General features: G+C 36.1%; 1 protein-coding gene across 1 annotated transcript; it reads left to right on the forward strand.

Annotated features, from left to right (window-relative positions):
* The first annotated feature begins 4,210 nt into the window (after positions 1–4,210).
* On the forward strand, positions 4,211–22,298 carry LOC116273190 (far upstream element-binding protein 1-like). The gene is made up of 8 exons (XM_031662165.1): positions 4,211–4,243; positions 6,447–6,598; positions 6,680–6,759; positions 10,283–10,411; positions 11,666–11,740; positions 17,042–17,187; positions 19,784–19,830; positions 20,718–22,298. Exons 1-8 carry the CDS (start codon positions 4,211–4,213, stop codon positions 20,746–20,748), a joined length of 693 nt encoding a protein of 230 aa, XP_031518025.1. The 3' UTR covers positions 20,749–22,298.
* The last annotated feature ends 87 nt before the right edge of the window (positions 22,299–22,385 follow it).

The following is a 22,385-nucleotide window of genomic DNA, read 5'->3' on the forward strand; positions in this document are numbered from 1 at the left end:
AGGGATTCAACTTTTTCCTGGTTTAGTCTTAGGAGAGTGTAAGTGTCCAGGAAATTATCCATTTCTTCTAGATTTTCTAGTTTATTTGCATAGAGGTGTTTATAGTATTCTCTGATGGTAGTTTGTATTTCTGTGGGGTCGGTGGTGATATCCCCTTTATCATTTTTTATTGCGTCTATTTGATTCTTCCCTCTTTTCTTCTTTATTAGTCTTGCTAGCGATATGTCAATTTCGTTGCTCTTTTCCAAAAAACCAGCTCCTGGATTCATTGATATTTTGGAGGGTTTTTTGTGTCTCTGTCTCCTTCAGTTCTGCTCTGATCTTAGTTATTTGTTGCCTTCTGCCAGCTTTTGAATGTGTTTGCTCTTGCTTCTCTAGTTCTTTTAATTGTGATGTTAGGGTGTCGATTTTAGATCTTTCCTGCTTTCTCTTGTGGGCATTTAGTGCTATAAATTTCCCTCTACACACAGCTTTAAATGTGTCCCAGAGATTCTGGTATGTTGTGTCTTTGTTCTCATTGGTTTCAAAGAACATCTTTATTTCTGCCTTCATTTTGTTATGTACCCAGTAGTCATTCAGGAGCAGGTTGTTCAGTTTCCATGTAGTTGAGCGGTTTTGATTGAGTTTCTTAGTCCTGAGTTCTAGTTTGGTTGCACTGTGCTCTGAGAGATAGTTTGTTATAATTTCTGTTCTTTTACATTTGCTGAGGAGTGCTTTACTTCTAACTATGTGGTCAATTTTGGAATAAGTGCAATGTGGTGCTGAGAAGAATGTATATTCTGTTGATTTGGGGTGGAGAGTTCTGTAGATGTCTATTAGGTCCCCTTGGTGCAGAGTTGAGTTCATTTCCTGGATATCCTTGTTAACTTTCTGTCTCGTTGATCTGTCTAATATTGACAGCGGGGTGTTAAAGTCTCCTGTTATTATTGTATGGGAGTCTGAGTCTCTTTGTTAGTCTCTAAGGACTTGCTTTATGAATCTGGGTGCTCCAGTATTGGGTGCATATATATTTAGGATAGTTAGCTTTTCCTGATGAAATTGATCCTTTACGATTATAATAATGACCATCTTGTCTCTCTTTGATCTTTGATGGTTTAAAGTCTGTTTTATCAGAGACCAGGATTGTTCACTGCTTTTTTTCCTCGCTTTCCATTTGCTTGGTGATCTCCTCCATCCCTCTTCATTATTTTGAGCCTATGCGTATCTCTTCTGCTTGTGAGATGGCATCTCCTCCGAATGGCTGAGCAACCTGACAATCTGACTTTATCCAGTTTGTCAGTCTGTGTCTTGACTCATGGGAGTTGCATTTAGTCCATTTACATTTAAGGTTACTATTGTTATGTAGTCTTGATCCCGTCATTATGATATTAGCTTGTTTTGTTTTGTCATGATGTTTTCCAGCCTGTTAGCCTTTACATTTTGGCATATTTTTGCAATGAAGTTGGCACCGGGTTGTTCCTTTTCCATGTTGAGTGCCTCCTTGTGATCTCGTAGGAGGTCTGGTGGTACGTACCCCTACAAGCATTTGCTTGTCTGTAAGGATTTTATTTCTCCATCACTTATGAAACTTTGTCACTGGATATGAAATCTTTGGGTTTGTACCTTTTCTCTTTAAGAATGTTAAATATTGGCCCCCACTCTCTTTCCGGCTTCAGAGCTTCTGTTCTGAGATCCGCCAGTAGTCTCGATGGCTTCCTTTAGGGCGTTACTCCGACCTTTCTCTGGTTGCCCAAACATTTTTTCTTCTGATTTCAACTTTATATCCGGCCAATTATGTTCGAGCGCCTTCCGAGCATCTTTAGCGCTTCATTCTGGATTGGTTCAGCTGGCCTTACTTTGTTGCCTCCGGATGATATCCCCGTGAGGTTTCGTTGTTGCATTTTCCCCACTTCAGGGCATCGTTCAGTCAGATGTAGATTTGGTCTTTCTCAATAATACCATATTTCTTGAGGCTTTCTTCTATTTTCCTTTCTTTCTCGTTCTTTTTCTTACATTTCTTCTTTCCACTTCATTTCATTCATTTTATCTCTTTAATCCCTGACAGACCTTTCTCCAGGTTAATCGAGTCGGTTACTGAAGTTATGCATTTATTCGCGAGTTCCCCGCATATCCTTACGGGCCTGCCCTTCAGTTGATTATTCTCATATCCGTCTATCCAGCCCTTTTTTCTCAAAGCTTTAGTTTCGCGCTTATTACGTGAGTTTCTCCCTCTAGCTCTGGGAAGCTCATCCCTGGGATATAATCTCCTGGTGTACCGCTTTAAGCACCCTTGAAAGCCGCAGTATTAGTGGGGAGTTACCCACTTTTCCAGGTGTTGTGTGTCTCACCTCTTGGCTAGAAAGGGAATTCCTTCCCCTTTCGCTTCCCAGATGAGGCGACATACCGCCCCTTGTTTCAGCTCGCTGGTCGGCTGCACTCAGCGACCAGCACACCGTCCGACATACCCTGCGAGATGAACTTGCACCAGTTGAAATGCAGAAACGTCTTCTCAAAGTCGCCATGCTGAGCTGGAGGCTGGAGCTGTTCCTATTCGGTCATCTAAAAGCTACACCCATTTATTGTTTAATTAATTTTAATTTCTTTTGTTTTACATGAATGTCACCTATATATATACAAATAACAGGACTCCGAGACTTCATGTCAACATGCTGCAGAAATATGTTACAGACCTTCTTCTCTCAAGTGTTCAGGGTTTGGCTAGAAAGCAACATTTTCATTTTTTTGTTTTATGGAGAAGTATTTTCCTTCATGAAATCAGTTTTTCCTCTCGTATCAGAGTTCAGTTTCTGATGATGCTTTTATTAATGGAGAAAGTTTAAATGTTTTATGAAAGCGTCTTGGAACAGGAAGAACTACTACCTTAAGTGCTACCTTATTTTACATTCTGAATTTAAAAAAATGTTATTACTTATGATTATTTAAATAGTTCATCTCTACATTTATGGCGTTCAGGTATTTGAGAGCTGGGAAAATATATTACAATAATTTTATCATGAAAAAAGTATTTGCGCTTGATTTTTCCTCTTGCCCCACCATTCCCTCTCTATAGGCTGGTAATCCCAGGACCTGGACCCGGTGGTCTAGTGGCAGAGGCCGCTGCAACTGGAACAGTGGGACCACCTGGTGACCTGAGGAATTTAATTTTATTAAAGCAACTGGGAAAAACCTGGGATTAAGAATAGGCGGTACTGTATTTCCAACTCTTTAATGCTTTGGAATTACTATTCATTTTCTGACACTATTTCATGTTGTTTTAAACAAGTGGCAAATGTTTTCTCCAATGTGTTTTAGAAAGCATTCTATGTTAATATCGCAATGTGCAAAAACATAAATAGTTATTCTAATGTATACAGGTGTTAGCAGGATGACCTATTTCAGCTTCTAGAGAAAGTTTAACTAAGATAATTATTAGCATAAGAAAGGTCTTTTGGACCCAAAAAGTTGCTTGAGTGTTTTGTTAGCATTTATTCACCATATTTTAAAATTGGAACGTTTATGGGGCGTATGGATGAAGTATATACCGTTTAAAGCAGTTTATTCAAATATTTATTATAATCACATTAAGGTTAAGTTTAAACATACCATAAATGGGGTCGAATGCAGCTACAAAGCTTCCAAAATTTGATTTAAAGTGTAGAATATTAAAAATGAAAGCCAGCGTGGCTCACGCCTGTAATCCCAGCACTTAGGCGCAGGCAGGCGACCACGGTGGCCGGTGACGAGACCATCCTGGCTAACACAAAGAAACCCCGCTCTACTAAAAATACAAAAAAAAACTAGCCGGGCGAGCGTGGCGGGCGCCTGTAGTCCTGCTACTTTGGGAGGCTGAGGTGAGGAGAATGCATATGTGGGAACCCGGGAGGTGGCAGAGCTTGCAGTGAGCCTGAGATCACGCCACTGTGACTCCAGCCTGGGTTGCCAGAGCAAGACCGGCCTCCAAAAGAAATATTAAATGAAAATCTTAATACATATCAGCCGCAGACATCGACGACCAAACCATGCTTTTAATGGCCCATTTACCTGTGACCATTTTCAAATAGCTTATTATACCGTTGAACCTTTTGAGAATACTGTCTTTTATTTTAGAGGAAACCGCAAAAGTATGCTTTCAAACAGTCTGCGCAAGAATAGAGCTCGGTGAGAAACCTCCACCAAATGCAGATCCTAATATGAAGTTATTTACACCGTGGCACTCCACAACAGATAGATCATGTTCGCAACTCATAGTGAAGAAAAGATTGGTGTGAGTATACTTAAACTTTTTTTTATAGCACCCTTAGATTGTAGAAGTTACCACACGCTATTCGAATACATCAAAGGAAAACATATAATTACTAGTCTGTATTTATAGATTTCATGATACCTATAATAGATACAATGTGAAGATTTTCCAGCAATGAAAATAACCTAATTAAATGTGCAGTTACAGGTTTTGAGAACAACCTTACGTTTGAGTGTGGATAGATAGGAGGGTGCAGGCATCATATTAGTGTTATTGTAGGATTGTGGAACATACTTGAAGGACATAGTTAATGGGAATTCATTATTTATTAGGATTTTACTATACTGAACCCCAGCAAGGCAAACAAGATAAATCAGATGCATCTTCCGCTCTGCAGTAGAAATTCGTAAATCCTAGCTTTTGGACTGGCTCACAAATCATCTGGGGATTTTAAAATGTAGACTATTTGGGTGCTTCCAACTCCTACACATAATATACAGAGACAGACCTGACTCAAAAATGTCTGGGATAGGGCCCAGCATCTGATTTTACACAGATGTTTGGTTTTTTTTCTCCAGAAAAGTTTTCTGTTAGAACAAAAAGTATAAAAAGCTTTGACTGCTTTTTTGTAAATGAGGCAGATGGTGTCTTACTGGAGTTTTTAACACAAAGTGTGCAGGGAGCATCTTAAATTATTAATCAGAATTTCCTAGGAAAAATTAGTTTTGGTGTTTGCCATGCTGCGAATGGAGTGCATGCAAAACAAGGTTGACGCTGTTTCTGTGTACTTGGGAAGACAAAAATAGATGTACTAAAGATGCTTAAGGAACATCTTATAAAATGTACACAAACATTGTAAGTTCTGTTGTATGGATAGTTTAATTGTTCAAAAAATGAAGATGTTTGTGGAGTAATGATAGGAGGTTGATGCCATAGCAAAAAAAATGAATAGCACATCTTGGTTTTTGATTTTACAGTATTAGCCTCACATGCATGGATCAGGATTTCTGTTGGATTCATGGTAAAACAAGATAGATTGTTTTAGAGAAGCAATTTGGTGTGGTGATTAAGAGCACGGACTCTTTTCTCTGAATCATTTACTGGGTCTGTGACCTTGGAGAAGTTGCTCAGGCTTTTCTGTGCCTTGGTTTCCTCCTATAAAATGAGGATAATTGTATCTATTTCATAGAGTTGTAGGGATTAAATGAACGTTCACGTGTGTGTCACTTAAAAGAATGCCTGGCACATAGCCCTAAAAAACGTTGCTACTTTTTCAGTATTTTTTTTACTATTTGGAAAGAATAGATAATGGATAATAAGTGAGAGATGACAGCAATTGGAGACTTAAAGAGACAAGTTAATAAAAAGAACTTTAAAGGTCATGAAGTTTAGTTTCCCTATTTTTCAGTGAGAAATTTACAACAAAATATAGTGTTACCATTTTGTCCAGCATGTCGCCTGGTTGTGTTAACTACTCGGAGCATTTTAGGACAGTTAAGTGTAATGTCTTTGTTTGCTTAACAAAACAGAAATCAGTTAAGCATTATTAATTATGATGTGGCATGCATGCATGATAAGGATATAAAATATCCTAATTTATTGAAGGACTTAAAAAGGGAATGTTTGTGCTGTTTAGAATTATGATACATGAAAGGCCAAAAAGGATATAAATTATTGATCTGAATGGGGTTTCAGTGACAGAAATAGGTTGTGAGGTGGAGTTTGGTTTAATAGTGAACCAACTAGCTGTTAACATTATCAATGAAGTGTTCAGAAGACAATTGATGATATAGGACCCAAGCAGTTTGGGAATATATTGTCAAGATGGTTGTCTTATGTTAGGCAAGTAGATGTAGAGAGAAGAGCTGAAGATAAAGACCTGATTTCTGTGATTAAGATGAAAAAAGATAGTAAAAGAAAGAATTATAAAAGGAAAGGGATCTACTGCTGTCGCAGACAAGCTAAAGAAAATTTAATTGCTAATTTTAATTTAATTTAAATTGCATTTAATTGCTACCGCTATTGATTTTAGTAAATTTCACATGTCTCATTATTATGGCAGATAAAATAGTTTTTGCAAAATGAATGAGGAAAGGAAGGAAAACCTAAAATTTGTTGTTTGTGACTATAAGAGGGTAGAAATGGAAGATTATTTGTCCATAGAGTTGGTTAACCATTACTGTGTTTTTTCTGATTTTTCTATGTCTTCCTTTTTTTTTTGTAGGGCCCAGTAAATCCTTTAGGGCCTCCTGTACCCCATGGGCCCCATGGCGTCCCAGGCCCCCATGGACCTCCTGGGCCTCCAGGGCCTGGAACTCCAATGGGACCATACAACCCTGCACCTTATAATCCTGGACCACCAGGCCCAGCTCCTCAGTAAGTATTGAGTTTAGTTCTGGGCTTTCCCCAAAGATTCTGGTTTTTGGACTACATTTTTATACTGAATTTTCTTCTCAGTGGTCCTCCAGCCCCATACGCTCCCCAGGGATGGGGAAATGCATATCCACACTGGCAGCAGCAGGCTCCTCCTGATCCAGGTAAAAAGATGCTTATCATTTGTGTGTTAGCTGTATTGTTTTTCACTCGTGTTACATTATTAAATTTTCTAGTGTTGATTCTACATTTGTATGCCTCACCTTCACTCACTCTACTCTTTCAACAGCGTTAGGCACTGCTTCTACCCCAGTGTATATAGAACTGACATGAATATGATCTCTGCTTTTATGGAATTCCTTTCAGCTTGCATTTGGCTTTCTTATGAGTCGATATAGCAGAATGATAAAAGCTAAAAGCTGCAGGAAAGAGCACAGTGTCATAGGTTTTAGATACCAGTGCTATCAAATATGTAGTGTGTTAACTGTGACATTATCTATGAAAAAATAGTTTTTACTTATTTAGAAAATTAGGGATGGGGCCGGGCACTGAGGCTCACGTCTGTAATCCCACCTGTTCAGAAGTCGAGGCTGAGGCTTGAGACCAGCCTAGGCAACATGGCAAGACCCATCTCTAAAAAAATTTGTTTTAAATTAGCCAGCCAGGGTGGTATGTGTCTGTATTTCTAGCTGCTCAGAAGGCTGAGGGGGGGTGGGGGGATTGCTTGAGGCTAGAAGTTCTAGATTGTATTGAGCTGTGGGCGCACCACTGCACTCCCCTGGGCAACAGAATGGGACCCCATCTCTTAAAAATATATATATATGTATATATAAAACAGTCTTACAGAGTGTTAAGTATTTGGGCATTAAACTCCCAGATTGTCAAATAAGATACCGGTTCTAGTACTCCTCATAATGACAACTTCATGTGAGTAAAAATCAGGCCTGTATTTAATAACTGCATGCTAAAACCCAAATACATTTAATATTTTCTATATTCAGATCTGGATTTTCGATATGTATATATTATATCCTGTACTATTCTGGCGTCTTTCCATACCCTGTAGTTTGCTTTCCATCTTGGTCAAAGAGTCATTCTTTGAAACCAGTTAACATTTATTTATGATTCTTTTTTTTCACCTGCTACCTACCTTTTAGGCCTCTTTCACCAGAGTAGTTTCAAGGAAAATATACTCAATTATGGATTACTTTCTACACATAATATATTTATCCCAAAAAAACTTGAAGTAATTTATGTAAATGAAATTGCTTGGCTAATTTCATAGGAAGTGTGCTGTTTGGAACACAGCATGATAGTTACCAAATAATCACAACTTCCATTAATTCAAGGAATGACTTGAGTTGTGCTAGGATATAGGTATGCAAAGTTGGGGTTGTGTTCTATAGCAAAAGAATGCACTCCCAGCATACCAACACTGATAGAAGGGCTCACAGGGTACAGAATATAATACTGTAAACACGAATTTTTGGAGAATGAAAGGGCTTTGCTTTTCCTCTTGTTGGCTAATTGGGATGGTATAATTAAGTAATGAGATTGAAGAGTTTGAGTAGGTTAAGAGACAGATTCATACTGGGTAACTTGGATCTGCCAGGATTGTATTTTTGAGCACTACTGGGTGGTTAGCATGATTGAGAAAAAATGATGGGAATAAGAAGTGGAAGTGGTCTTTGTATCACATGTTGAGTTTCCCACTTGGAGTAGTAGTGAAGTCACTACTATAAAAGCTGGTCAGTGAATGTGGTTGCAGCATGGCCTTTGGGCAAGAAGTAACCCATTTAAAACCAGCTGGTTAGCCCCACTCAGATTTATCAAAGGGTTACTGGGTCTCTGGGGTGGATATTGCTTATATTAGACTTAGAATGACGTAACGTTTTAATGTATGAACTAAAATATTTCTTTAAAAAAAGAGTGGTCTGTTATGGATTTATGTAGTGGTCAAGAATTTAGACTTCAGAGTCAAATAGACCTACATCAGTCCTAGTCCTACAGTTTACTAATGGTGAGATGTCAGGCAAGTTTTTGAACTCCTCTAAGCCTGTTTTCTTATCTATAAATTGATCAATGAATGAATCTTGGGTTGAGTGAATATTTAGTAAATTCTTAGTACATACTAGTTATTTGTGAGACTGGTACTTCAGTATGGTTTACACGTTTGGGTGTAGAAATAACACTTCCTAAAGTCTGTTTTATCTCAAATTCTCTGTCCAGGCATAGTGTAAAGTGAAATACCTAGATTTCTTGATTAATATACAGATAATAGCCGGGCGCCATGGCTAACACCTGTAATCCTAGTACTTTGGGAGGCTGAGGCGGGTGGTTCACTTGAGGTCAGGAGTTGGAGACCAGCCTAGCCAACATGGTGAAAACCTGTCTCTACTAAAAATACAAAAATTAGCTGGGTGTGGTGGCAGGTGCCTGTAATGCCAGCTACTTGGGAGGCTAAGACAGGAGAATTGCTTGAGAATTGCTCCACTGCATTCCAGCCTGGGCAACAGAGTGAGACACTTCATCTCAAAAAATAATAATAAATACAGATAATGACACTATTGAGATATGTAAACATCCAGGATACAAAAGCAGTACATTGGGCAATTGAGAAAAGCTTGGAAGGTGTCCTAATAACACCTTACAATTATATTACCTTGTAGTTTTCTTTTTCTAGAAATTCTCACTCCTTTTTCTCAAACTTGACTAACCTTTTTTAAGCAGCTGAGAATTGCTACTGTTCAGAATGAAAGCATAATAGAAAATTTAAAAGTTTTAATTGTATGATATTCCTAGTATAAAGGACAGAATCAAGTTTTTTTGTGGTTTCTAGAAGATTGAGAGGTCTCAAACTGTTTGCACTTCAGTTGATGTGGGAGATGAGTGAGGGTCAGTCAAGTGTAGAGGAAACATAACATAGCTAAAAGCTGAGACATGGGCATAGTGATTTCTGAAAAGTACAAGCACTGTGTTGTGGCTGGAGCTTGGATGTTAAAGAGATACAAACGAAGGGAGAGGTGAGGCTGAAATGGAAAGGATAAGCCAGGGGATTCAGACTGTTAAAGATTTTGAATGATAGGCTGTACTTAAGCTTTGACCATCCTGAAGATTCTAGAGAATGAAGAATTTCAAGTAGGATGATATCAAGTTTATAACATTCAATGTGAAATAGGATGAAATGTGGCTAATCTTTTTTTAAGATTTTTATATTTTCTCTTCATTGAAAATAAGGACAAAGTTCATTGTTCTAAAATAATTGTTTCTTTCTTATGCAGGTTAGCCCCTAGAAATGTTTTTCTTAAGTCATCTTCCAGATAGAGCTGTTTGTGCTTGAGGCGAAACCAATTTAGAAAAAAACAAGGGCACAGGATGGTTTGAGACAGAGCATTGGATTTGGAGCCAAAAGACCTTTATTCATATCCCAGTTATGCAACTCAGTAGTTTTTAACCTGGGAAAGTCACTTGGTCTCTGAGCCTTGGTTTTCTTTAATAAAAGCTGATGGTAACAACAAAAATAATAGAAAATATAAAAGTTTTCATGTACTTTTTTTTAATGTTCTAGTTAATTTTGGGAGCTGTATATTTGCCAGAGAGCTGGGTGTGTGTGTGTGTGTGCGCGCGCGCGCTCGTGTGAGAATTACAGACTTCAACATGCAAACCTTGAACTTTCATTTATTCTAGCTAAGGCAGGAACGGATCCAAATTCAGCAGCTTGGGCTGCTTATTATGCTCACTATTATCAACAGCAAGCACAGCCACCACCAGCAGCCCCTGCAGGTGCACCAACTACAACTCAAACTAATGGACAAGGTAACTAAAGAACTTATATGTGAAAGTCAAAACTTGTGCTTGGAATTATATATGAAGTACATCACTGTATAATACCTAAAATTTCTGACATTATTTAATTATAATTTAAGCAGACTTTTCCTTTTTTAAATTGTTACCTGGAAATAGTTTCAAACTTTCATAAAAGTTATAAGAATACCAGGAGCCACCCATATAACCCAGCTGTTAATGTTTTATCCCTTGTTTACTCTAATACCGTCTATATCATACAAGTGTATGAGTGTGTATTTATTTTAAATATCCATTATAATTAGTTCTGAAGGAAACTAATTATATCCAGTATAATTAGTTCTGAAAGAAATCATTTAAGACTAAACTATAGACACAATGTCCTGTTGGGTACTTCTTCAAAAATATATAACCATCATACAGCCCTCCAAATCAGTAAGTCAACATTAATATATTAAGCTCTTTATATCATTATGGATTTCTGATTTTTGCAATGGGTTATATTTTTTGAAGATTTTTATAATTTTGATAATCAGATTATCCTAGATTTGGCCAGTCAGGGAGTATATTCAGGGTGGTGCCTATATCCTTTTGAAATATCTGTCGTTATTTTAAGCACTTCCATACTGTCTGGCACAGTGAGATTGTTATTTTGTGTTTTATGGGCTCCAACCCTTAAGTCAGCTATTTCTTCAAGGAGCTCTGATTCCTTTTAGTAGAGTATGGTAGTTAGAAACAAGACTTGACTATGCTTGTTGCTACTGAGGTGTAATTGCTTCTAACTTCTTTCAGCAGACAGAACTAGGAAATATATTTACATACATGCATACCTACATACACATGCCAAAAAACACATAAACATTGATATGTGTATATATTTTTTAAAACTATGTTCATATTACGACATTCATTTCAGCATTTTGGGGTTTTCAAGCCTTTTCCTTTTCTGTACTTGTTTACAAATGGTGAGAAACCTGGTATCCTCAGTGTATCTCCTTATTTTACATACATTTACTTATATGTTCGACATAACCAGTCTTCCAAACAGGTTGGTTTTCTTTTCTGTCCACCACCTCTGTACCCCCAGTACCTTCTATCTTTGGCACCAGTAGGGATGCCACCACCACATAGTACCTTCCTCCTACCCCTCACTGTCACATTGCAGGCCCCTGCCAGCTCCTGCACCCAAGGAAACAGCTAAAATTGCCTTTTAAAAACTTTAATTCTGTTTTTCTGTTTTGTTTTGTTTTGTTTTGCTTAATCAAGGAGATCAGCAGAATCCAGCCCCAGCTGGACAGGTTGATTATACCAAGGCTTGGGAAGAGTACTACAAGAAAATGGGTATGTTTTATACATTTCTTGAAAATACATAATTAAATTGAAACACAAGTTATTCTCTTCAGGAAGAGAATAATTGAATAAAATCACTGGACTCGTAAACATACCAAGACAGTTGCAAATTACAGTTTTTAAATTTGTGGTTATATAGCAAGGAAATATTTTTCTTTCTAATTGCATTTGTCAACCAGTTATTTATTGAAACTAGAAATTTCCTCACTGGCACATACAGTATTAACATTACTATACTTTTGACAATGACAGTTATATATATAAGTCTGAATGACATAAGGTTAAATTTTAATGTGTCAGGTGAAAATGGATTGTGTGTGATACCATTATTTTTGCTGCAAGATAAGCAGGTAAGAAGTAATCTGTAGTGAGGGAAAGTAACTAAGTGATGGAACCAGAATCTGGCTTCCAAGAGGGTCTGAGTCCCAAGCTTGTCTCCCAAATTTGTCTCTTTAGGGACCGTTTGGAACCTGGTACTATACTTCTGGACAAATCACTATGTTTCAACTGCTTTTGCTCTTTAAAAATTATTACATACCACAGCTAGATGTCACAAACGAAAACTAAATTGGTAAGCTTGGTTATCCTTCACTAGCAGAAAAAGAATCTATAGGTGGTAGTTTTGTCATAAGAGATCGGTCTACTTGGGATTCTCAGTGTAAATTTCAATGTTTTCTTTGCCAAAGAATGTTTCTCATTCTCTGCAGAAAGAAAAATTTCCAGAAGGGTGATGATTTTAATCTTCTAGGTGTAAAATTATATATACTTGATGATAAAGATGTTCTGCACAACTGGTTTCTTTTTAAAGAAAGAAAAAAATTGTTTTTCCTCATAGAATGGCTTCCTAGGAGAGTCATATTCCATCTATTTCTGAGACTATAACAGATTAATATATGTTTTTGTGACGTAGCTTAGGCAGATCTACAGTAGCTAAAATTCCGCAAAAAGAAACTTTTAACTTAAAAACAGCATACTCTGATTAAGGTTGGTTACATAATATATTTTCTGAACTGGGATCCTTTTTAGAATGAATAGGGATGCTATTAATAATCATGTCCTGTCGGGCGCGGTGGCTCAAGCCTGTAATCCCAGCACTTTGGGAGGCCGAGGCGGGCGGATCACAAGGTCAGGAGATCGAGACCATCCTGGCTAACACGGTGAAACCCCGTCTCTACTAAAAATACAAAAAAATTAACGGGGCGCGATGGCAGGCGCCTGTAGTCCCAGCTACTCAGGAGGCTGAGGCAGGAGAATGGCGGGATCCCGGGAGGCGGAGCTTGCAGTGAGCAGAGATCGCGCCATTGCACTCCAGCCTGGGGGACACAGCGAGACTCCGTCTCAAAAAAAAATAATCATGTCCTGACAACATTGTGGTCAGGACCTGTAATCAACTTAACTTCAGTGAAATAGCGTCACCATTTTAAAAGACTTGAGCATGAGCCACATGCAGTAGCACACACTTGTAGTCCCAGCTGCTAGAGAGGCTAAGGTAGAAGGATCCCTTGAACACAGGGGATTGAGGCCAGCCTTGGCATCACAGTGAGACCTGATCACATGTTTGGGTTAAAAATCTTCAACTTCTATTTTCTCAATGGGTAATGTTCCCTAGATATGGTCCCTAGTTATTAAGTTATTAAGTAGGTAAAAATAAAGGCTTGTTAATGGATTTAGCTAATTACTGAGGAATGAGTTTGACTTCTGTGCTTTATTTTACCTTATTGATTATTTGTAATATGGCCCTTAATACATTTACTGTTTAGTCTTTTATGTTTTACTTTTTTATGTTTTACTCAAAATGAGTGGGTGGGTTGAATTCTGATTTTTATTGTTAAGGGAAGAAATTCTAATTTTCATTGTTAAGGGAAGAAATTGTCTTTATTGTCTTTAATTTTTTTTTTTTCACCATTTCCCTGCCAGCTAGAGATACTATGCTATACTGTCTTAAATCCTCTGTAGGAAAACATGGCATAGAAATAATTAAATAATAATACTGCATGACTAAAGAACCTCCTTACCCCACCTTTTCTATCGTTTTTCTGTAGTACCACAATAATCACCTGTTAATTTTATTTATTTATTTGAGAGGGAGTCTCACTCTCGCCTAGGCTGGAGTGCAGTGGCATGATCTCAGCTCACTGCAATCTCCGCCTCCCAGGTTCAAGCAATTCTCCTGCCTCAGCCTCCCAAGTAGCTGGGCTTACAGGCGCCCGCTACCACGTCTGGCTAATTTTTTTGTATTTTTAGTAGATACAGGGTTTCATCATGTTGGCCAGGCTGGTCTCAAACTCCTGACTTCAGGTGATCCACCTGCCTCAGCCTGCCAAAGTGTTGGGATTACAGGCGTGAGCCACCACACCCAGCCTCACCTGTTAATTTTATGAGCAAAATAGATTAGTTGAAAACAGATGTAGGTTAAGTTTTCCAAAATTAGGTTTATATTTTAAAACAATTCTAAATTCCCCAGGATAACACCAAACTAAGATAATTTTTTTTTTTTTTTGACATGGAACCTCTGCCTGTCGCCCAGGCTGGAGTGCAGTGGCACAATCTCGGCTCACTGCAGCATCCACCTCTGAGGTTCAAGCAATTCTTCTGCCTCAGCCTCCCAAGTAGAGAAAATCTTGATAAGATTTCAGAGAGTTATAAGGAATGGCAGCAATCTAAAGATGGGTATTTTTAAAGCTAGAATAGAGGGATTTTTTATAAGAGACCCTTAAGAGAACAAGCAGGGTTTCAAAGTAGAAAGGAGTAATTCTTTTTTGGAAAAGTGAAGACATTTGAGAAAAGTTTGACTTAAGGAAGGCCCTTATAATAAGGACTGATGTAGTAGACTCTGAACCCTTAAGAATCTGGTACCTTAAGCCTAAAGGAGGGTAGAGTGAGACTTGTAGGAAAGGTACAAGTATATAGGAAGACAACTGAGTGTGAAAATCTATTCAAGCAAGGCTGACTCTTAGGCTATAATAAAATCTTACAGGCTAACTGTAGAGCAAGTCTTTTATCTTTTGGATGAAAGAAATTTAAGGCTAAACTTTATAGATTATAATTATAAAACTATAATAAATATTAGATAATGTTCTACTGAAGTGTAAACTCAACTGTCTTGAATCAAACAGTAACTAAGCCATGATCACACCACTACCACTGTGTTCCAGCCTAGGTGACAGAGCAAGACCTGTCTCAAAACAAAATCCAGTAACTAAAGAGAATAATAAGGGGAGCAAGGTAAGGCAGTACATGTCTGAAAGGGCAAGGAAAGAGTTCTTTAAAGTCTAAAGTGTTTACTATTAGCTTTCCACAGGGATATAGGAGTTTGCAGAGGTTGTAGTTTTTTAAGGGAACATTGATGGAATTTTCTTGATGAATATGCCTGTTTCTACCATCTTACATCTAAAATGAGTAACTCTCACAGTGGGTTTAAAACCTGAAGAATATTGATTGCTACCTTGATCAGGTTTGGTTTCAAGTGTGCAGCTTGTAAGAGAAAACGTGTGGTTTTATTGCTGTTGTTACACCAGAGTATTTGGCAGTTTTTTCAATATTGAAACCTGTTTCCGATTTGCTTGAATTGTGTCTTGTAAGAGGCAAATGTTCCTCTTTGATTAACAGTTCTTTATAGAAGACAGGAAAATATGAGAATTTTTAATAGTCTATGAGAGTTCTCTGTTACCCAAGAAAAGAGGGTTTGTTTCATGCATTTTTAAAGAATCATAAATCTTAAATTCTTTCACTCAGTTGCTTTGATTCTGTCACCTATTTTACAATGGTGATGGACAGGTTTCTGAAACTAGGAAATTGGCCTTGTTGGCAACATCATACAAACATAAAAACAGCTTCCTATACGTCCATGCTCCAGTACTTTTGTCTGTGGTAATTATTTCACAAAGCCAAGTGAGTTACAAACGAAATAAAATAGTGCTTAAGTAGAGCAACTGAATAGGAAAACACATCTCTCTTCTCAATTTTTTATTTAGAAAATTATATACCTTCAGAAATTGGGGAAATTAGGTACCACTCAGCTTCATTCATCATTTTTATAAAGTTTGCTGTATGTGCTTTATATGTACGTTTTTCTGTATGAACCATTTCAATGTAAGTTGCAGACAAGACAGTTGGCTCTAAAGAAACTCAATGTCTGGGCACAATGATTCACGCCTGTAATCCCAGGACTTTTGGGAGACCAAGGCAGGTGGATCACTTTAGCCCAGGAGTTAAAGACCAGCCTGGACAACGCGGCAGAACCCCATCTCTGCAAAAAAAGAGAAAAATGTCAGCTAGGCATGGTGGGCTTGTAGTCCCAGCTACTCTAGAGGCAGAGGTGGGAGGATCATCTGAGCCGTGGGAGGTCGAGGCTGCAGCGAGCCATGAATGCACCGCTGCACTCCAGCCTGGGTGGCATAGTGAGACCCTGTCTGAAAATAAATACCCTCAATAGTATCACAAAAATACAGACTATATTTAAATTTCCATAGTTGTCAGGAATATGTCTTTCGTCATCTGTGTGTTTTGTTAAATTCAGAGTGCATTCAAAGGTTCGTGCATTGCATTTCATTGTTACATTTCTTTAGTCTCTTAATTGAGCCAAGTCATCTCATTTGGAAAAAGACCTGATCGTGAAAGCTGAGTTATGTGTTTCATTGATCTTGTTCTTTATTCCTTGTCACGTTACTTTTAATACCATTGTGTTGTAATTGGAATAAATTATTGATACTTTTAACATCTTACTACTAATCTCTGTGTGTGTGTGTGTACATGTACATGTACATACACTTTATAGGTTACTAATGAGGAAAAAGTCTTGGCTAGGTCTTAAAATAATAAAATCTTTAAATCATTGCAATTAAGTGGGTTTTTTTGTTTTTAATTCTGGAATCCAATCAAGATTATGCCTAAATCTTTACCTTCCTTAGCTAAAGCAGTGTGGATTTGGGGTTGATTTTGTTTTTTTACTAATAATGACGCTCTAGAACTAAACATTATGATTAATTATAAGGCAAAAAGAAAATAAAGAGCGTTTTTTTTTTTTAATTTTAGAGTAGTTTCCTGACACTACTAATGAATATTTTAAATAAAACAGGAGTAATTCTGACCCTCTGTGCTTTTGTCTTATGATTGTAATTTAATATTAAAATTTAGGGGGGTTTTTTTAGGTCAACAAGGGCAGACACAAGATTATTCAAAGGCTTGGGAGGAATATTACAAGAAGCAAGGTATTGTTTTTACTGGAAATGAGATGTTGGACTTTTAATTGTGGTTACAGCAACAAAATTCTTTTTTTTTTTTTTTTCAAAGGTCAAGCAGTTCCTGCTCCGACTGGGGCTCCTCCAGGTGGTCAGCCAGATTATAGTGCAGCCTGGGCTGAGTATTATAGACAACAAGCAGCCTATTATGCCCAGACAAGTCCCCAGGGAATGCCACAGCATCCTCCAGCACCTCAGGTATAATGTAATTGCTAATTTGTTGATTTCTACTCCAGTCTGTTTTCTGCATGTTTACTGTTTGTCTGTTTGGGAGTGTTTGCCTTTTAAATTTTTATCTGGCAAAGTATAACTATTTAAATGAAGTACTACGGTGTATTGTTTGGGTTTTTTTGTTTGTTTTTTATAATGTTTTCCGGCATCTGAGTGCTGAATATTTCTGCAATGCCTTTGATTTTAAAAATAAATTTTCTTCCCCCAGGGATTTGCAAATCATGCAAGAAGCTACCACCATTTATATTAACCAGTTTTTCTTTCTTAAAGGATTCACTCCTGAATTAGCTCCATTTCAAGGATTTTCTTTAACTTTTTGTGTATTTCTTATGTATCTCTTCTGCACAGGGCCAATAATAAGAAGTGGACAATACAGTATTTGCTTCATTGTGTGGGGGAAAAAAACCTTTGTTAAATATATGGATGCAGACGACTTGATGAAGATCTTAATTTTGTTTTTGGTTTAAAATAGTGTTTTTTTTTTTGTTTTTTTTTTTTTTGTTTTTTTTTTTTGCAAATGTACAAAATATCTATCACTACTGATAGGAGGTTAATATTTCTGTGTAGAAATGAAAATTGGTTTGTTTTTAGTATTTAGTGTAGATGTACACATTCCAGCAAATGTATTTGCAATTATGTGGTTGATGCTTTGTGATATAAATGTACTTTTTCAATGTATACTTTCACTTTTAAAATGCCTGTTTTGTGCTTTACAATAAATGATATGAAACCTCCTGTGTCGGTAAGTTGGATATGTGGGTATTTAAAGGATTCATAATTTCTTAGCAATGATAAATTAAGATACATATACACAAATATATAAGCTTTCCCCATGAAATATTGAGTTTTTAAACACTGGCATGTTTTTCCCCCCTTGCAGTATAGTGGTAGATTGGAGGATCTTTTCCATTTATTGTATTTGGCTCTTTCAGCACAAGTAATCCTGGTATCTTCATTTTTTTTCCTTCTGTTTGATTAAAAACTGCATGTGTGTACAATGATCTTCTGGCATACTTCCATTGCATTAACAGTGAAATTTCCTTTTTATACATGACCACTGTTTCAGACCTGTACTGCTGCTATAACAGTTAACCTTTCTGTTCTTAATTTGATAATACTTGATTTCCAAGACTGTTTCGGCATAACTAATTTTAAACAGTTTTCAGATAGTGAATATGAGTAGTCTAATAAGAACAGTTTTTTTTCCATGTAAAGCAACTCTTTCAATGTATATAATAGTGTGTTTCTTTCTAAATTTAGGATAGAAAAGTGAATAGTGTGCAAAAAGTATAGCTACATTGCATCTGCCATTGAAACATAAATGGGGTATGGAAACGTTCAAGCTTTTTTTTTTTTCTTTAAGCAGTATAGATAAGCTTTGTTTTGTAAATGCACAAGTCCAATCATTGAATCAACTTAATTTTTTTATGTACTTGAAGTCATTTTATTACTCTTTAACACTCATGCTGAAGTTCTGATATTTTGTTGAAATCCATTGTTTTACTCTTTGCATATTTGTTGGCTCTTTGCATATTAATATATTAGACTACATGCAAATACAGTCTGTCTTGCCATTGTCTGTTGAAGTGCAGGTTTGATCCAGCCAGTATAGAACTAGCTCTGTAGGGGTGAGGAGGACTGTGCTGTGTATCATCCTTGATTGTGTTCCTTCAAGGAGCATTGCACTGTAAGTACATCAGAATGACAAATTGATGAACTGCAACAGTATCTTTTTGTCAATGTTCCACATAATGCAAATGCCATACTTTGTGTGAATATTATGTTGGAATACAGTGCTGATATCTTGGAAAACCATAACTGCTTCTTAATTTAACATAGAATAATACATAGTTCTGTATTTTTTTTAAAGTGAGCTTAATGGGTAAGTATTTTTTATATGCTTTAGCTATAGCTAAAGAAAACTGATACTTAACAAAGTTGAATAGTATTATTCACTGGTGCTCCTGAAATATTGTTTTTCAGTGTAAAATATGCATATATTCTATATTTAATATGAAAGTCTTGAAATGTATCAGACAGAAGGGGATTTCAGTTTGCAAATAATGAGCAATGTAGCAATTTTAACACATTTCATAATTATATATTTTGTCATTGGTGGGGAGCACCATTTGTTGTTTTGAATATACTTTAAAGGAAGAGGTACAAGGACATAAATGTTGAGATTACCTACAGGATGGAAATAGCAGTACAGTTCATTATAGATATTTTGAAATGTTTTTGATTGTTTTATATAACCTAGAGTGACTTCCCTTACCCTTATTTAGATCTGGATATATAGTTCTAGTTTGAAGTTTAATAGTTAAGGAGTTAGCTATTTGTTATCTTTAAGAGTAGGGTATTGACGTGAGCAATTGCAGTATTTTGCATGATACTGTTTTATAGATGACCTTTTAGGAAAGTGGTGCATTTATTAATTGAACTGAAGAAGTAGTTCAGTTGAATTCAGTATCATAACTCACAAATTGGAGGCTGTTGATTTTGATTCATTTAAGGTTTAAAATCTTTATTAATTGCAAACAGTGCAATTATTTATACTTCACAGTGCCTTCCCAGACCTTCCACCTTAGGTTCTGCTGCAAAAAGCACCAGGTAAGCACAACCTAAGGACATATATAAATAAATATTTCAGTACATTAATGTTGTCCCTGTGAGGTTTTTGTGGTTGTGTATTCAAAGGCAATCTGCTACTGCTTCCCCAAAATGTATTTTGTTATTTTATGCTACCATCTTAGTGGAAAGTCTGTAAGTTGTTAAAGCAACTGTTTACATTTCTGGGTAATGGTTTTTATTTTACTTTTTTTTTTTTTTATTAAGACAAGAAAATGATGAGTAGATTGCTGCAGTAATTGATCTACATCCAAATCTTTTTGTATTTTTTCCCCAAATATAGAAGTGTTAAGATTAAGAAAGGACAATTACACAGTTTTCAAGATTTAGGAAATCACTTGTTCAGAAACTTCAACAGCCTTCACAATCTGTTTTATATGATGGACAGAAAATTTCTTTGCCCTCCAAAACTATAATTTCTTTATTTTTTTCTTAAACTGTAATAATTCAGTAAGGATATTATGGGTTACAATTTTATTATGATTTTTTTCTGAGACAAAAGTTATATGCTGAAAAAGGAAAAAGTTATAAGGCAGTATGTTTTGATAAAAGGCATGTGCATCAGTGAAATGTTAACTGTACAGCAAATAACCTTTCATAATCTGTAGCAATCAGTATTTTTCTGATTTAATAATATTTTAATAACTGACGCTGCATTTATATAATTTTTTTGCCAGTTTAAAATGTTTGTGTGTTTTTATAGATGATTTTAACTGGTACATATTTTGAGTTAAGATGAATGTATGAAAGCAGCATCTTATCAGTTTTGTTTATTCAATTTCTAAAATGTGCTGATCCTTTTAAAACTCCTGCTTATCTCTGCAACAAAGAAAAATATTCAAAAATACTGCCTTCATTTTCACACACAGTGCTGAAGATGCTGCAAGCACCAAATCATAGCTCATAAAATCAGGTCCTGAGATAGTTACCCATAAAGAGGAATCCTTTGAGTGTATGCCATTGGTGAGCCGATGAGCATGGACCATAGAAGGGCTCAATGTAGAAGGTAAAATTGGCAAATCATAATTGAGAAATATGAAATGTATTCCCATACATAATATGGTATAGGGTGTAATGTACCTGCTTTTGATCACTTTTCATTTTAAAGTGCTATTCACTTGATCTTAAATGTTCCATGAACTGTTAAATTTCTTAAGTTACATAGTTATTACACCACATTTATGTGTATGTTATGTTTTAATAGTCAATGATAGGTATGTAAATATAAAGGGACTCATTGAAACTTGAGAGCCTGTCGAGTTTTGGTTAGTTGTAGATTGCATTTTTATTAAAAAAATATAGATAGATGAATGATAATAGATATTGGGGCACTGTTTCTGTCTCATGAGAATTCTTTTATTCATTACCATAAGCCTTCACTGATAATATAAGCATTATTTTAAATGACGCTGGTCTTAAATCTGAAATAAATGGAAAGCAGAAAAGGTGAGCCAGTTGATTTGAATGCATTGGATATTAGTGTTAGAAACAATGTATAGTTTAGATTGAAACTGAACTGACTTTATTTAGCACTTAAACAAAAATTTGACAATGTTTTTAGTTTTTTTTTTAAGACAGCTTAGTGTGGTGATACTTAGAATTCTATGGTTTGATGTTTCTTTTAGAAATGAGAAGTATAGTTTTATTTTTTAATATCAGAAATGGTTTTAATACTAAAACTAGTAATTTAATACTAGTTGTTTATAAACATTGTAAAATATATCTTTTAAACAAATTATCTTAGTAGTTAATTCATAAGGGTGGGTTTGGGTAGGAATAGCAGAGTACCTTCAGAGGGAAAGGGGAGTAATTCAGAAGTGATAGCATTTTATTTGTTTGACTACTCTGCCAGTAAAATCAGCTCTACTTAGAAAGTTATCTGTTGTGTAGAATAATGATGTAGAGTTTACTAATCAGTGAGGATGTCTTGTTTTTATTTTCTGCAAACTCTGCCTCACTTTAAAATGCATTTTAACAATACCTAATTAAAGATAATTTTGGTTCTGAAAATAACCTTATTTTTTGTTGAGTTAGTGACTTCATTTTTCTTGTCACAATATAAGCTTTTGAGGGATTTTTTTAAATTGGTGCTTTTAATAAGCAAATCCCAGGGTTTTATTTTCTTCAGTGATACCCCTATAGAAACTCTTAAATGTATTTGCGCATATATATATATTTTTTCTTATGCATGCTCGATGCATTTTCGTCCTGAGAAAAATGTTCTCTACAGAAACTACCCGTGTGTAAAAAGAAGATTGGCTTAAAATGGCTACTGTGATGGGAACAGTGTCTTAGGGAGATGCAGCTTGGACTTGAGGTAAATTGAATACTTTACAAACTGTGGTTTAGAGTTTGCTTTAATGACATTGTATGTAAAAGGTCACATGATAGCTGTAATTTTGTATTCATTATGGTTTCCTCAATAAATAAATGTACATTGATGAATATTATAAGGGAGTGCTTTGTGTTTTTTTATACACATATTACTTGGTAAAATTTTCTACTTGACTGGGTTTTTTTTTAATGCTTACTGTAAG

Source organism: Papio anubis, unplaced genomic scaffold (assembly GCF_008728515.1).
Source record: "Papio anubis isolate 15944 unplaced genomic scaffold, Panubis1.0 scaffold452, whole genome shotgun sequence".
Taxonomy (NCBI): Eukaryota; Metazoa; Chordata; class Mammalia; order Primates; family Cercopithecidae; genus Papio; species Papio anubis.